General features: G+C 41.8%; 1 protein-coding gene across 2 annotated transcripts in view; it reads right to left on the bottom strand.

Moving 5' to 3' along the window:
* Positions 1–324: 324 nt before the first annotated feature.
* NLGN4X (neuroligin 4 X-linked) overlaps positions 325–14,930 on the bottom strand; it is an 822,821-nt gene continuing 808,215 nt past the window's right edge. For both annotated transcript variants that reach the window (XM_069204624.1, XM_069204623.1), the window contains one exon: positions 325–3,792. In XM_069204624.1, coding sequence (XP_069060725.1) covers positions 2,943–3,792 — 850 coding nt within the window. In that variant the 3' untranslated portion in view covers positions 325–2,942. The remainder of the gene's footprint in view (positions 3,793–14,930) is intronic.

Genomic DNA, 14,930 nt, shown 5'->3' with positions numbered 1-14,930 from the left:
CCCTGCAATAAAAAGACTCCCTTGCTTCATCTATTTCAATAAGAAAAGAGCTTTTGCTTGAAGTGAACTTGTTTAGTTAGTATTTAACTTCTACTGAAGAAGATGTTGTCTGTGTGTACTGAGGTTTTGCAGGCAAAATAGACAAAGACTTAAAAAGAACAACATATGTGAGCACTTGGAGACAATAGAAACCCTTACCACTCCTCAAATAGAATGCACCTCATGCATCTCAGTATTGGCAGTCCTGAAACACTCAACCAATTTCTTTTGCACAAGAAGAAACTCGAAAATAAAAGATAAATGCATGAGTCTTTGCACAAAGGATTGGAAAATACTGTGATATTTTATTTTTCATTAAAAATGCTGCTCCAAAGTTTATACATATGTGTCCAGCCATATATATCTCCCATCATTACTTAAGGCAAAACCAAAAATGCAAAACAATGAACTTAGAAACCATTCAACCCTGCGCGCCTCCGAAGGTCAAGAATATAAGGCTGGGAAAATAGTTTTTTTCATTTACAGATAGCAAAGAATACTGTATTTTGCTATTGTTACTGTAGAATTCTATGAAGAGCCTAGAAATTCGCGTTGCTTATAAACCCTCCACCGTTCCGGATGTAGTAAATTGTCTTTGAGCATAAGTATTTGAAAAAGCTAAAATCATTCACTTACAGGAACTTTGTTTACCCAAATGTCACAAGCCTGGCACAATACTGTACAATCATATTGCTAGCAGAAAACAGTTTGAAGTACTAGACAGATACCGCAGCGTTTAATAACACACGCCCCCAAGTGTGTAAGATGGCTGGACTTATTAGCTCCTTAGGTCCCATTCTAGAATTTCTGTGAGGCTACCCAAGGGTTGTCGAAAAATGGGCCAGTACAATATAATCAAAATAATCTTTGTAGAATGAACTGGGGATTGATGCAGACTTCCTAGTCCTAACTGTTACAGGTTGACCTATGACCAATGATATATGTGTAAAGAGTGCTACCTGCTTACACATCTTGCAGAACTCCATTTTCAATAACTTTTCCGTTGCCCTTACTCTCCATATCTAAATAAAAATAACGTAAATCTAGCAAAATAGGTTCTCCGTAAAACACTGCTAGAAAGTGGAACTCCGAAGGCTAGGCCTTCAACCCAGGCCTCATTCTTGTAAGGGGTGGTCAGCCACATAGAGTTCCTAAGTCAGCACTAATGATACTGTTTGACCGTTAGAAATCGTGCGCTGCCATTTTTTAAATTTAAATATGGTATGATGATTGAAACCCGACCCGTGTCTCTTAAATGTCCGCATCGACAGCGCTACAGACGCTTGTGCAACGCCACATAAGTCACTTGTCTTTGGTTACGGTTACTATATTTTAGTGATGCAGTAAAAAAAAATAGGACACAACAGAAGCAGGCATTAACGAGCCAAAATTCTCTTTCAGCTTTTACACCATGGATGGTTTGTTGTCATGGAATTCAAATCAAGATTTGAGAAATTGCTGCGCAATCTCTATCGCTGTAAAGAAGTAAAGCAGTCTTGGAGTATCATTTTGATCCATTTCCAAATTTAATTTGATACGACTAATTTGAAAATATCGTGTAAAGAGATATTATATTTTTCCCTTCACTAGTAATGTGCATTAATTAGATGACAGTTACAGACTGTAATTAAGCAGCGCAGTGATTGAACTATTTTTCTGAGATGTTTAATATTGATGAAATGCATGAAATACTTGCAGAGAAAGTGTTTTGCATACAGATAAGGAAAAAGGCTCCACTTAAAAAAAGCAGATTTCTCTATGTAGCACAGATGAACAGGACCTTTGTCATCCGGAGCTCTGGTGCAGCTGCTGGTTGATATGCAGCTAGTTTCCCAGTTGAAAAACCTCTAAAAAGCGGACTTTCTATGTTTGCTGGCAGAACATTGCATTGTACAGAGAAGCGACGTTTCCTAAACTGTTCACACAATTCCGGCGCTACATACAATGGCCTGTACGTTTGCCTGTGAGCGTGTGACTCGCCGAGCCTCCTCAACCATCCTTGTGCTGCATCTTAACACAACCTTACAGAAAATTAAATAAAAAACTAATCTTGGCATAATCGGAACATGCACTTCTGTAAACTGTAAAGAGATGTTTGCATGTGATGCAGTCAAATGAGCGGTATGCTCTCAGTGATATCATGGCATTTCCTACAAATGACGTAAGTTAAAAATCCAAAATCGTCTCTGTTTACCTCAGGTAATTAAAAAGAACATTCTCGTCCTGTCCAGAGGGTACCAGGGTGAGCATGACTAATATATGTACACATAGTTCACAACTGAAATCACAATCATTCTAAAAGCTCTTTTCAAACTGAAACATCAATAAAAGCTTAATTTTTTGTTTCAAACTCAGAGTTATGTACATTTTTTACAAGTTTTCTTAAATACAGTTCAGGCTGACAAGTCATTCCTGCACAAAACTATACATGTTATACTGCATAGTCAGTCAGTCAGTCTTCTCTTTATTTTAAATACGTTTCTTTTTTCCTGGATTACAGCTCAATGTAAGTCTGCCAGGCACACTCTGCCGAGTGAGAGCCATTCATGGCATGGCACATAAAGAACATGTTTCCAAAAAAAGTATTAAACTGTAGGTCATTTGCTTTGTTCCAGGACTTTCCACTCACAGTGTCTTTACCACTGGGAACATTCACTCCTTTCCAAATGACAGTATTTCTCGCCTAACAACAGCTTGTGCTGCTGCAATTTTAAAAGTTTGTAATAGAATAACAGCAGTAACAACTTTTCACATTTAGCAGGGGTTGAAGTTGCTGTTATAACATTAGACAGTTGCTTTTGAGGGATCAGTAAGAAAATAATGACTGCCTGCTTCTGTTTTGTTGCTGTACTTTTTATGTTTGTTTTTTCCCCACGTGGCTGGAACAGTATAAAGTGGCAAAGCTATACTCTAGTAGTTGAGTGTCCATGTGGTAAATTAGTACTATTTTGGCCTCCACTGAAGGTGTTGAATGTATGCAAAGGTTGCATTCCTGTTAATGTGTTCGGAATCATGGTGATGGTATTTGGCGTCATAAGTGGAATGTCATCCGGGGACCTTCTTAAGGTCAGAGTATAATCAGGTGGACACGTTAGTCTGAGGGTATCATGGGCTTGCAGAGACTCACATTCATGATCATGCTCCATCTGTTTCATCTGCAAGGACATCATTTCTTCATTCTGGATGTGTGCAATGTCATTAGTTGTATTTCTTTGAGGGCTTGGGCGCCGGTGAGTTTCATGTCTCCGCTTGTCTTTCTTGTAATATAGTGCAGCAAATGCCAAAATATTGAGAAACAACAAAGATGCTCCTACAGCAATGGTGACACTCAGCTCTGTAGAATAATCACGCTTGTCTTCAATAATGACAGTTGGTTCATCAGGACCAGTTTTTTGATTCTCTTTTGATTGCTGTGGGTTGACAGCTGGTGTCATTGCCGGTCTTTTTGTAGTTGGCCAAAGCTTTCCTGAAGATCGTCTTGTGGAATATGGGAAAGATGTCATATCCGGAGGTGGGACTTTAGTTGTTGTGGAAACATACTGGAATATTTCATTCAGATTGTGCAGATGGGGAACAAGTTCCAACCAGAAGGCAACCTTTGTTGCTCTGTAATGATCTCTTACCCTGGGCTTTAAGCCAATGTGCAAATAGAGCTGATCCTTGGGGTTGTATTTGGACCATGCTACTTCTTCAAATCGATTCGGTTTCGTGTGGATGAATTTTGTATCCTGCGGTACAGGCTGGTTTGGATCCCTGTAAATGAAGAAAAAACATAATAAATCATAAAAAGGATAATATTATAAATGTGTTTTCCACTTCCTTATAACATCTTAACAACCTATATTTTAAGATATTTCGACTACAGGTCTGGCATTAACAAATCAGACATTTCATGTTCTTATTTTAATAATTAGGCTTTTAAACCTGCACATACCTTTAGAAGTGACTATCTAAGGAAGTAAGTAATTTTGATAACAGAGAATGGGCCCAGCACAATGACATGATTTATTATAACATATCACTAAATGTACTTTGAAGAGTGCAGAGGAGGCATATTGTAATGGCTGTCTTTCAAAGTGCGAATAACGTGAGTGAAGTATCAATACCATTTCCATCTAGGTCCACTCAATGGCAAAAATGAAGTCACAGTGCAACAAGGCTCCCTGAGCAAACGGGCCTAATTTACTCTAAGCAATTGTTATCTGTAATTACAACTTAGAAGTCTGTTCTATGACCTAGATTCAGTGGCCCAACAGAAGGGAGGTTTTATATTTATTTTTTTATTCGGTCCAAATTTGGACCATTTGAATAGTTAAGAGTGATCATACATACAAAAAGATAAAAGCCATGAAACATCAGTTAGTAAAAAAAACATTAAGCAGTTAATACAGAAAGAAAAAGTTCATAAAATTAGATCAAAAGTTTCATAAATAATTAAGACAAGACTCTCAGAATAATCTCTGGATCTTACCCTGTGCAAGAGGCTAAATGCTAAAATAATGCTAACCAATTGTTAAAAGCATGAAAATCATTCTAAAACAGGTTTATATATAAAATAAGACATAAAAACTACATATAGTGGCTCCTATTAGCAAAGGCTAGAGGTCAACCAGTGGAAAATAATGCCATAAGTTAATCAGTTCTATTAAATAGGTTGATCGAATAAATTGCGACTTGCGATTTTTAAAATTATATATGCTGAGGAACTATGAGTCATTTCGATTGGGGTAACCCACTAGCCATCATGCGCGGGGCTACATTCTTTTATCGTCGATAGGTCATACTAATCGTTTGAAATCCCAGATTAATATAACAGGGTGCTAGTTCACTAACTTCTAGACCGTTCTTCAATCGATGGGTTAAGATCTGTAGTAGTCCTACTGCGGATTTTCCATGCTGCTGCCAAATATTTGGAAACAGAACTCACTATCAGCATGGAAGTGTCATATTTGCATATTCTATATACACTGTTTCGGTTTTGTGATGGCAGTGTTTTACACAGAGGGATAATCCACTTCCCACGAGGGCATTTGTACAGAGGACAGAAAAATAGGACATGCTCAGAAGTTTCCTTGCATAGATGGCAGTTTATGCATTTGTCAGATAAAGAACTATTGGTTAACCAGCAAGCTGTGAAGCTGTTGACTGCCAATGTTCCGTATCTGAACTGAAGTAATAAGGAACGAGCACGGGCTGGCATAGGGAGATCCAGGAAGCTTTCAGGCAGAGGTTCATGCTTAACCAGCAGAAACTCTTCTGTCAACCGACCCAACCCAATTGAGCCGAGGGAATCCTCATGGATCTTTTCCCAATAGCGATCTTTGATCAGGCGTTTAGCATTGCCAGGGATCATCTCGGGATTCTCCCAATACTGGGCTAAGTTCAGTTTAACCCAAGCCGCCCTCATCTCCTTAAGCCACCGTACTTTTTCCCATCCATAGCAAGGTGGCAATAGTTCTTTAACTGCTAATCTGAAGGGTTCGAGTTCCTCCGTTTTCCATAATCTGACCCAGTACAGAAGTGGTCTTAGGTATGCTGTGTCCTTAATACTATTTAGACCCAGGTCCAGTCTTAGGGGGAGCATCGGCGTGCCCTTCCCCAGTCTGGATATGCGTCTAAGGAAATTATTTTCTTTGGTTTGAACAGTGTCCATTTGTCTGTGAAATCCCCAAAGTTCCGCTCCATATAGGGCCGCGGCACGAATTTGGGCTTTGTAGATTTCAGAGATGAGGGTCAGAGGAGGGCTTATTGCAGTGCTAGCCTTACGTCCTATCACTCCACATCTTTGGCTGATTGTTAGTGCCCCTTTCCTTATAGCTGGATCCCAGCTGCCCTTATCAGATAGTCTAATAGCCAAATAATCGTATTCCATTACCCTCTCCAGATGAATTGAATCCATCCTGATGTTTGCTCTAAGCTTCTTGTTCAGGGCACTGTATATCATGAGTTTAGTTTTCTTAAGATTTATGTCTAGCCCGTAATCTCTGCAGAAAACACCGAACTGGTTGACCAGGTTCTGAATTCCCATGGATGATTTAGACAGAAGGATAGTGTCATCTGCATAAAGTAGGCATGGTACTTTGGTCCCGGCCAGCTTTGGGGAATCATTAGTGCAGTTTACTAAATACTTGATACAATTATTTATGTATAGAAGAAAAAGGGTAGGAGCCAAAACACACCCCTGTCTGACTCCCCTCTCAATAGCCACTGCTTCTGTTAGGTCACCTTTCTTGCCACACCTGATTTGAGCATAAGTATTCTCATGTAGTCGGATAATGAGTTTCAAGACGCCATGCGGGACACCCATATTAGCTAGTGTCAGCCATAGCTGATTTCTGGGGACCAAGTCAAACGCGGCTCTAAGGTCAATAAAAACTACGAAAAGGTTACCTCCGCCTACTTCTACAGTCTTCCATTTTAATGTTAAAAATCTTAGCACCTGATCTATGGTACTAACTGCGGGCCTAAACCCTGCTTGCAAATCAGAAATGGCATTAGTTTCCAGAATCCATTCTTCTAAACGAGACAAAATTTGCTTAGCAAAAAGTTTTTGGAAGTTGTCAAGTAAGGAGATTGGACGGTAGTTAACAGGGTTAGAGGGGTTACCTTTCTTAAAGATGGGAACTATCTCTGCTCCCATCCAGGAGCTCGGGACAGGTGCTCCTGCAGTTACCGCATTGGAAATGAGGTTCAGATATGGGGCCCATATATCTGGGTTTGTCTTGTATAAATCACCTGGTATTTTATCAAGGCTGGGGGCCTTTCCCCATTTCAGTGAAGCGATCGCAGCCTTGGTTTCTGCCAGGGTGAATTAAATGTTGGGACTCTCAGTAATCATGGTATGGGTCAGTTCCCTAGAAGTAATACCAGTAATCCCAGAATATAATCGGGAAAAGTGGTCTGTCCACTCTACAGGGAGTATTGAGGCACCGGGCGAACAATTAGGTTCTTCGCTGGCATCAGCCACTATTTTCCAAAATTTCGAGGTGTCATTTATTTTAGCAGACTACAGGAGGGAAACCCATCTAGATTCATCCCATGTCCTACGGGCTCTACTTTGTTCCTGTCTATACTCTTTCCTGGCTTCCCTTATATGGTCTGATTGGCCTCCTCTTAAAGCTCTCAGGAGTTTGTGTTGTGCTTCCCTACATGCGGCGTTGAACCACCTTGCGTTACACTTCTTTTTAACTTCTTTTGAAGACTCTTTAGTGAAAAGATTTTTTAGAGAGTTAAAAAATTGCGTGTGAGCTGCTATAAGCACACCACTATCTTCTAAAGGCTGAGATATACGATCCATATGATCAGCCAGCTGCCTGAACACAGATGCCAAGGTGGCTGTGTCGGTGCTCAGGGATTCCCATCTAACATTTCGTCTATTGTTGGTCAATGCAAGCAGTCGTTCGTGGGTCTTGGAACAAGAGATTTCAAGTAGGGGTAATAGGTTCCTAAGAGATAAGATCAATGGTTCGTGATCGCTTTCCTCATGTTCTACAATGTTCATGTCGACCATATAGCCCCACAGGCGGATATCAAGCAAAATATAGTCTATCTGGCTCTTCTGTGTCCCGCGCCTGAATGTAGGGTGAAGGTTGGGATCCGAGCGGGAACGCCCATTGCAAGCCCGCAAGCTGTGTGCCAGTGTAATATCCACAACCTGATGTGTTAATCTATTTGTTTTTGGTCTTTTACTAGATACCAGTTGAGGGATACCCCAGTAGGCGTCTTCATCTTTATATAATTCCTGGGCCAGCGAGTAGGGTTCAAAAGTGACATTAAAATCTCCAGCAATAAGAATAAAGTGGGAAGGTGATTTACAAGAAAGAAAGCTGTCCAAAATAGTCAGTGTGTCGGACTCATATTTGCTACCCAGGCTCCTGTTATAAATATTAATTATTAATAGTGGTTTCTCGCTAAGAGATGGTATTGATAACCCCATTAAATCAGGGCAGCCCAAGTCAATTATTTCAATACGACATTTGAAGGAACAACTGAGCCATATAAGCAGCCCACCTGAGGGTCTCCCTGAATTCACCTTAGTTGCTGGGACCCAATAACTTTTGTAGCCAATTCTGTATTTGGGCTCCAGAGCCCATGTTTCTTGGAAAAGGCATATTTTATGTTTGTCTATGAATTTACCCCATTCAGGGTTATTCATTTTATTCTCCAACCCTGCAATATTCCAACTAAGGATGGTATCTAAGCCATCTATTTTGTCTTGGGGAGCTTCAACCGCAGGGTTCTCTCTTGCAAATGGAATACCGTGGGGAAGTTTTATACCCTTTTCAGTTGTGTCTATACCAGCCGTGTTTTTATTTCCCACTACAGTATTTCCCAAAGTATTTCTTGCCCCGTCTAGATCGGGGGATGACGTGAGCAGTTCGGGTGTCTGAAATAGTGGTGGATATCCTAGTTTACTGAGGTCTACTAGATCTATGGCTAAGTTAGTCTCCATCGCCTTGCGCACCTTATTTGCACCCCCAGTACAGATTTCAGAACTCTGGGCACAGAAGGGAAGCCAGATGCTAGTTTCCATCTTAGAAGGATCTGGCTGGGCAAGTGTAGGAATTGGCGTAGGGTCTCTGGTGTCTGCAGTGGGGGGTTGTTCAACCTCGGGATTACCTTGCCCTATTGCGTGAGTTTTATTATTTTTAACTATAGAGTGCTTTTTATCCCAATTATTTGAACCTTGAGGCTGAGATGAACTGTACTTAGTACTGTCTTTTAGTCAATCAGTTTCAGAAAGCGAGAGCGAGAAAGGGCTGGGTCTCGGCTGAAAATCAGGCTGCATCTGTGCCCTAGTGGGACCTCTGGGTAACATTGTTACCCCCTTAATAGCTGGTACAGCTTTGTGAGGGTAAAAAGCCTGGAGCCTACAAAGTGAGGTTACTCCCCCAGAGGGTTAGAATGACACACATTCAAGGAGAGCTGTTGGACAAGGGAAGGCGCATCGAAATTAATAACAATACAATCCCCTGTACCGGGGTTTTTAAGTGGACCCACCCAACCCACCCTCCTCACCATTAATATTGAGGGTATCATGTGAAAAGCAAATCTAGCATATCTATGAAGCCAGTGAATGACCTTATTTTTCAGTTCTGTAAATGATTCGGGAATGTTAGGCTTAAGCTTAGGGACATTCGTAATAACAAGCACATAAGGGCAAGCTTCAGGTGGTAGGTGTAAAGTTCTCGTGTTGGTTCCTAGATCCCTGTGCATCTGGTCTGCTGGAGAGTTTGTATGGACCTTGGGCAGTTTTGTGCCCATGTTCATGGAAGAAGCAGTTTCATCAGTCCGCCTTGGGAGGAGGGAATCTCTCTTTGGATACCAAGTTTTAGGGGGGTTTGCCAGTCTAGCAGTAGAAGCCTTCACTTCACGGGCCGTACTTGGTGATAGAGGAGGGTTACTGGCACTGTTGACTGGAGGGCAAGGGGGAAAATATTGTTGCGAATATTGTGAATCTAATGAGGAAGAGGTATTTGGCTGATTAAGTTTGATGAGAGCGTCAAGTTTCTCCTCAATAGCTGATAGACGAGTTGTTATAGGGTATAGTTTTTTGGAAAGCTCGTCTTTTATAGAATCTATTATGAAAGCTATGTCCAGGCTGCCGTTGTTAGTAGCTTGGGCAGGTGTACAGTCCTTGGTCCGAGTAGGCACGGCATGATTGGGGGAGTTCAAAACACGGGCCCGTTTGTTCTTTAGGTTTACCTCCCCTCGTTTCCTTTTGCCCTTTGAGCTATGCTCTGGGGAGGGTGCAGGCCTATCTGGCATAGACTGTGTAATTTCTGAGGGGTATATGACCTTGTCCAGGGGCTCTGCGACGGGCATTCGGGTAGTTTGGATAGTTGGAGGTGGAGTTGGCGGGGCAGAGTGGAGAGCAGGTGGGTGTAAAGGTTGTAGTGGAGTTTTCGACAAAACCTCCGTTGGTGGGGGGGCAGTCAGACTGCGCTCCACCAGTTCAATTTCTTTTTCTAATGCCCCAACCGCTTTTTGGAGGAAACCATCTAGAGTCTTGTTATTGTCGGCTTTTACCAAAGGCATCCCCCCCTTCCGTCTACCCATCTTGCTTTGATAAGGCACTTAAGTCCAGTCCCAAAGTTTGGCAGTTTATTTCCGTGGGTGCCCTTCCTCTCCTGCTCCCACCTTGATTTAGCTCTACTGGGGTTTTGTTAAGAAAAACTGAGACACCAGGAGGGTCAGAAGTGCAGCTCACCTATATTAAGAGGGTGTCCGGGTGGGTAGGATATGTTCGTCCTCTGGACACCGACCTCGGGAGTCAGGAAGAAAATAATATGGCCCAGCCCGGCCTCTTCCGGTCACTGACGGGCGCAGGACGGGCCCGCCCTTGGCCTGGGCTTCGCCCGGGCGCGTCCCGCGCGCGTCCCGCAAGGCGGGAGCGCTGTCTCCAAGTTTAAAGGGCTCCTGCCCGTGGCGAAGGTTGCCGGGGGTTTCCTCCTCCCCCTAAGCGCGTCCCGCGAGGCGGGAGCGCTGTCTCCAAGTTTAAAGGGCTCCTGCCCGTGACGAAGGTTGCCGGGGGTTTCCTCCTCCCCCTAAGCGCGTCCCGCGAGGCGGGAGCGCTGTCTCCAAGTTTAAAGGGCTCCTGCCCGTGGCGAAGGTTGCCGGGGGTTTCCTCCTCCCCCTAAGCGCGTCCCGCGAGGCGGGAGTGCTGTCTCCAAGTTTAAAGGGCTCCTGCCCGTGGCGAAGGTTGCCGGGGGTTTCCTCCTCCCCCTAAGCGCGTCCCGCGAGGCGGGAGCGCTGTCTCCAAGTTCCAAGTTTAAAGGGCTCCTGCCCGTGACAAAGGTTGCCGGGGGTTTCCTCCTCCCCCTAAGCGCGTCCCGGGAACCTCTTGCCCAATTTGTAGACGTGTTTTTTAAACCGTTTGTAGTGAAAACGTCAGCTTATGTTCGAGACTCTATGGATATCATTAATAAGCTTGAAAATGTAGCATATAGTGAGGACAACCAAATCTTGGTCACCTTTGACATAGAGTCTCTATATACTAATATTCCACAAGATGAGGCACTAGAGATTATCAAACAGGTGTTAAATGATAATACAGAGCCAGTAAGCACTCCTACAGACTTTATTGTTGATCTGGCTTCATTATGAAATACTTTATCGGCAAGTAAAAGGAGTAGCAATGGGGTGTAGCTTTGCCCCGGAAATTGGCAACCTGGTGATGGATTATTTCGAGCATAAATGGATCCATGAGTAAACTAACCCTTTTAAAATTTACATCTCCCAATGGTTCAGATACATAGACGACATCTTAATGATTTGGCAAGGTACGGAAGTCATGTTGGATGCTTTTTTTGATTGGCTTAACCAACGTACAGCTGACTTCAAGTCCACTATGAGTAAGGATAAATGTAAAATCTATTTTTTGGTTTTATGGATCCTAGCCAGAAATGGTAGATTGGAAGTGAGTCTGTATAAAAAACCAACAGACCGTAATACTCTCTTACATTTTTCCAGCGGCCATCCCAGAACTCTCAAAGAGAATCTACCGCACGGACAGTTCCTTAGGATAAGAAGATATTGTACAGATAGAAATGATTATTGTAACAATGCTGAAGAACTGGTTAAAAAATTAACAGCGAGAGGTTACCCGAAAAAGTTAGTTAAAATGCCTCTAAAAGAGCCTGGTTTACCCCAAGGGAAACACTCCTTACACCCAAGAAACAAACAACAGAGATCCCTCTAACATGCGTTTTGACTTTTAGTCCGAAGGCTAATAAGGTACGCACAATTATAGAAAAAAATTGGCGAATCATTAAAGATCTAAATATAGAGAAACTATTGTTCTCCTTCAAGAGAGCGAGGAGTCTAAAAGACCAGTTGGTACAGGCCGCAGAAAAGAAAACAGACAAGAAAGATCTAAGGACTATGCTTCAGCTTCCAACCCTCCAGGGACACTTTAGGTGTTGCAAGTGTACTGCATGCCAATTCACACTAGATTCGAAAGAGGTAATAATAAATGGAAGAAAGCATGTACAATATGACTTTTGAAACTGCAACACAAAAAATGTCATTTATTGTATCTCCTGTCCATGTAACAGAGCATATATTGGCCAAACTTCGCAAGCAGTTAAAAGCCGTATTCTCCAACATAGATCAAGAATTAAATGTGCCATTAAAGGTGCACCGTTAGTGGAACATTTTTTGGAACTCAAACATAAAGCAGACGAGATTCAATGGACAGTGCTGGCTGTGATACAACCGAAGATGGATGGGCCGCCAACCGTGACAAGGCTATTGAAGTTGGAAGCAAGAATGATTGAGAATTTCAAACAGCCAAAACGGGACTCAATGACTGCGATGAAGCGTGGTCCCTAATTAGGTGACGCAATCTGTTTGGTTGTAAGACTTTGTTGATGAATAGTGTTGATAACATCATGGTTGTGAGTCTTCCACTCACGTTTTTCAATTTTGTTAATTTTATAAATTTGGTTGCATGCACTATACAGTAGACAAAGTGATATGAAAGAATGTCTTAGAAAGTATCTTTACTATGACTGTATAATTGGATGTAGGTTTATATATATGTGCATATGGTATAGACCATGCGTACCAGGTATAAACAAGTTTAAGCATAGACTCTGGGTGAAAAGAGATAAAAAAGATACATGAGCTTGGCTCGTGAGTATGCTTCGAGTACTTTCAAGATGGCCACCGTGAAAAAATATATATCTGGACCTGGGTTCTAGAACTTATTGAGGGGCCAAGAGATGTTGTTAAGTGCTTTTTTAGCAGGAGTAGGGCGGTTCCCCTAATGTTCTCTCGCTTGATAGAGAAGATTTATCACATAACCTGATGTGCTTCCGAGATGGTTAATGGAAGGGAAGTACCGCAGTACTGGTAAGATGGCGGCCACACCTATCCATTAGAATAAACAAACGCGGACGAGTTCCAGCCCGCCGTATAACTTTAAAGACTTTCATTAGTGAGCCGGAGCGTTCGCTTCTCGGGGAAGAGTATAAGCAACGTGGCGCATTTGGTCGGTAACGTGGGGACCGTGAGCATATTCGGATTGGCATAATAGAGGAAGTAAGTGCACTAGTACCGTGTAGAGAGGTTTATATAGCTACACTCGCGTATGTTTTTGACCCATCCGAATTACGCTAGAGATTTTTATGCGCCCTCCACTTGTTGTTTTTAGAACACAACGATTTAGCATATATATGCTGCGATTAAGACCGAGTGACGTGAGCAGATAGGTAAGAAAAGACCGTTTTAAATACAACACTACTTTTGATGGCATTGTTATTGCCGTATTGAGGACTAATAAGTATGGTCTTCTTGCCGTCTCACTCCCTCATTGGGTTGCAGCACTTGAGTACGAATTTAACAAGCTCGGACACTCACCATAATGGATAGAAAGGTATGAACCACAGTCGGGTTGAATACATGGGTTGCATGACTAAGTTTGCATGCTTGACAAATTTAGCCACCTGGGTATGGTCTTTTGTCCTTTGTTTAATTGGGAAACGCCATATACTATTGAGTTATAGCTAATGTTTGAGAGTTTCTTTTCAAGAACAATATAGAGTTTCTAGCAAAAAATTCACAGGGGTTTATTAGTTGTAGTCTATTACTGGTACTTGACACATTTGGTGTTGGTTGGTGTAAAGACTGTTTATACTAGGTTGATTTTAATGTGTTTGTTCAATTTTTGTAGTGATGCCAGTGCCCTCCGACAGTCCTGATGAGGCCTTGAGTGTTTAGGCCGAAACGCATCGACATCTTTCTAATGGGACCAAGGGGTCTGGAGAAATAATGAATTGGTTTACAAAATTTGTTTAGCACCACTTATTACCTTCCCAAAAAAAAAATAAAAAAAAAATAGATAGGTATTATACAGCTGGGTGCAAGACCCTTGGCCACCATATGTTATTAGATCACTACGTCTAATGTGTTGTAGTGACTAGCATATAAAGTGTTGTAGTTGGGCACATGTTTTCTTATTTTTAAGATATTTTATGTATTGTTTGTTATACACGTTTGCTATAAATGTAAATGTATATATAAGTGTATACATTTTCGCCTGAGTGTCAAAGAGTGATAGACAGGGAGCTTTCCTTTGACTCTGATGCTGCTGTTTACTATTAAATGGAATAAATAAGGGTAAATAACTTTACCTCTCGGAACCAAGAGTCAATATTGGTTTCTTGAAATAATCATTGAATTTGTCCCTTTCCTGCTAATTTTTGTTAGTGTTGTTAGGTTAGTATCATAAGCAGGCGAGGGCTATAGGATACTCCCCCTTTAGGTTTGATTAATTAAGACAGAAGTATGGCATTTATATTGTAGATTGATTTATGTGGTTAGAGCAAAAATATTTTGAGTTTTGTTCTGATTTGCATCGATTGGCCATGAGGATTTCCCTTGGTAGATTGTTCCAGGTATGGGTGGTCACTGAGATGGTTTTGCATCTTGGGGTAATCAGGAGATGCTTTTCTGCTGAGCTTAATTTGCATGCAGGCGTCTATTATATGATTGTGTCTTATAGGCATTTGGATGCTGCACCTTTAATCCGTTTGAACACAAAGGAGAGAATAATTAATATGTTCTGTCTTTTACTGGGAGGCAGTGTACTCTTCTGAGATGGGGCACAATATGTGCATTTTTTTGGCAAATAGAAGCCTTCCTTCTTTGTTTGCACCTCCTACAGCATTTGTATTTGTTAGGATAGTATCCCAAATACAAAGCATCAACATAATCTAGTCTTGAGTTAACAACAGTGTGATTGAAGGTGCATGAAAACAGAATTGTATGAATTAGTTTCCTTTGATGGAGTAAGGCTTTGGCCATTGCTCCTTACTTAAGAGTTCATTGTGGGATCAGCTTCCTGTACCAGTCCATGGTTGAATACCGAGAACAGGCTGTCAATGTAT

The sequence above is a fragment of the Pleurodeles waltl genome, chromosome 8, assembly GCF_031143425.1.
Source record: "Pleurodeles waltl isolate 20211129_DDA chromosome 8, aPleWal1.hap1.20221129, whole genome shotgun sequence".
In the NCBI taxonomy this organism is placed as follows: domain Eukaryota; kingdom Metazoa; phylum Chordata; class Amphibia; order Caudata; family Salamandridae; genus Pleurodeles; species Pleurodeles waltl.
The sequence above is the reverse complement of the archived record's forward strand: the minus strand, read 5'-3'. Positions and strand labels throughout refer to the sequence as shown.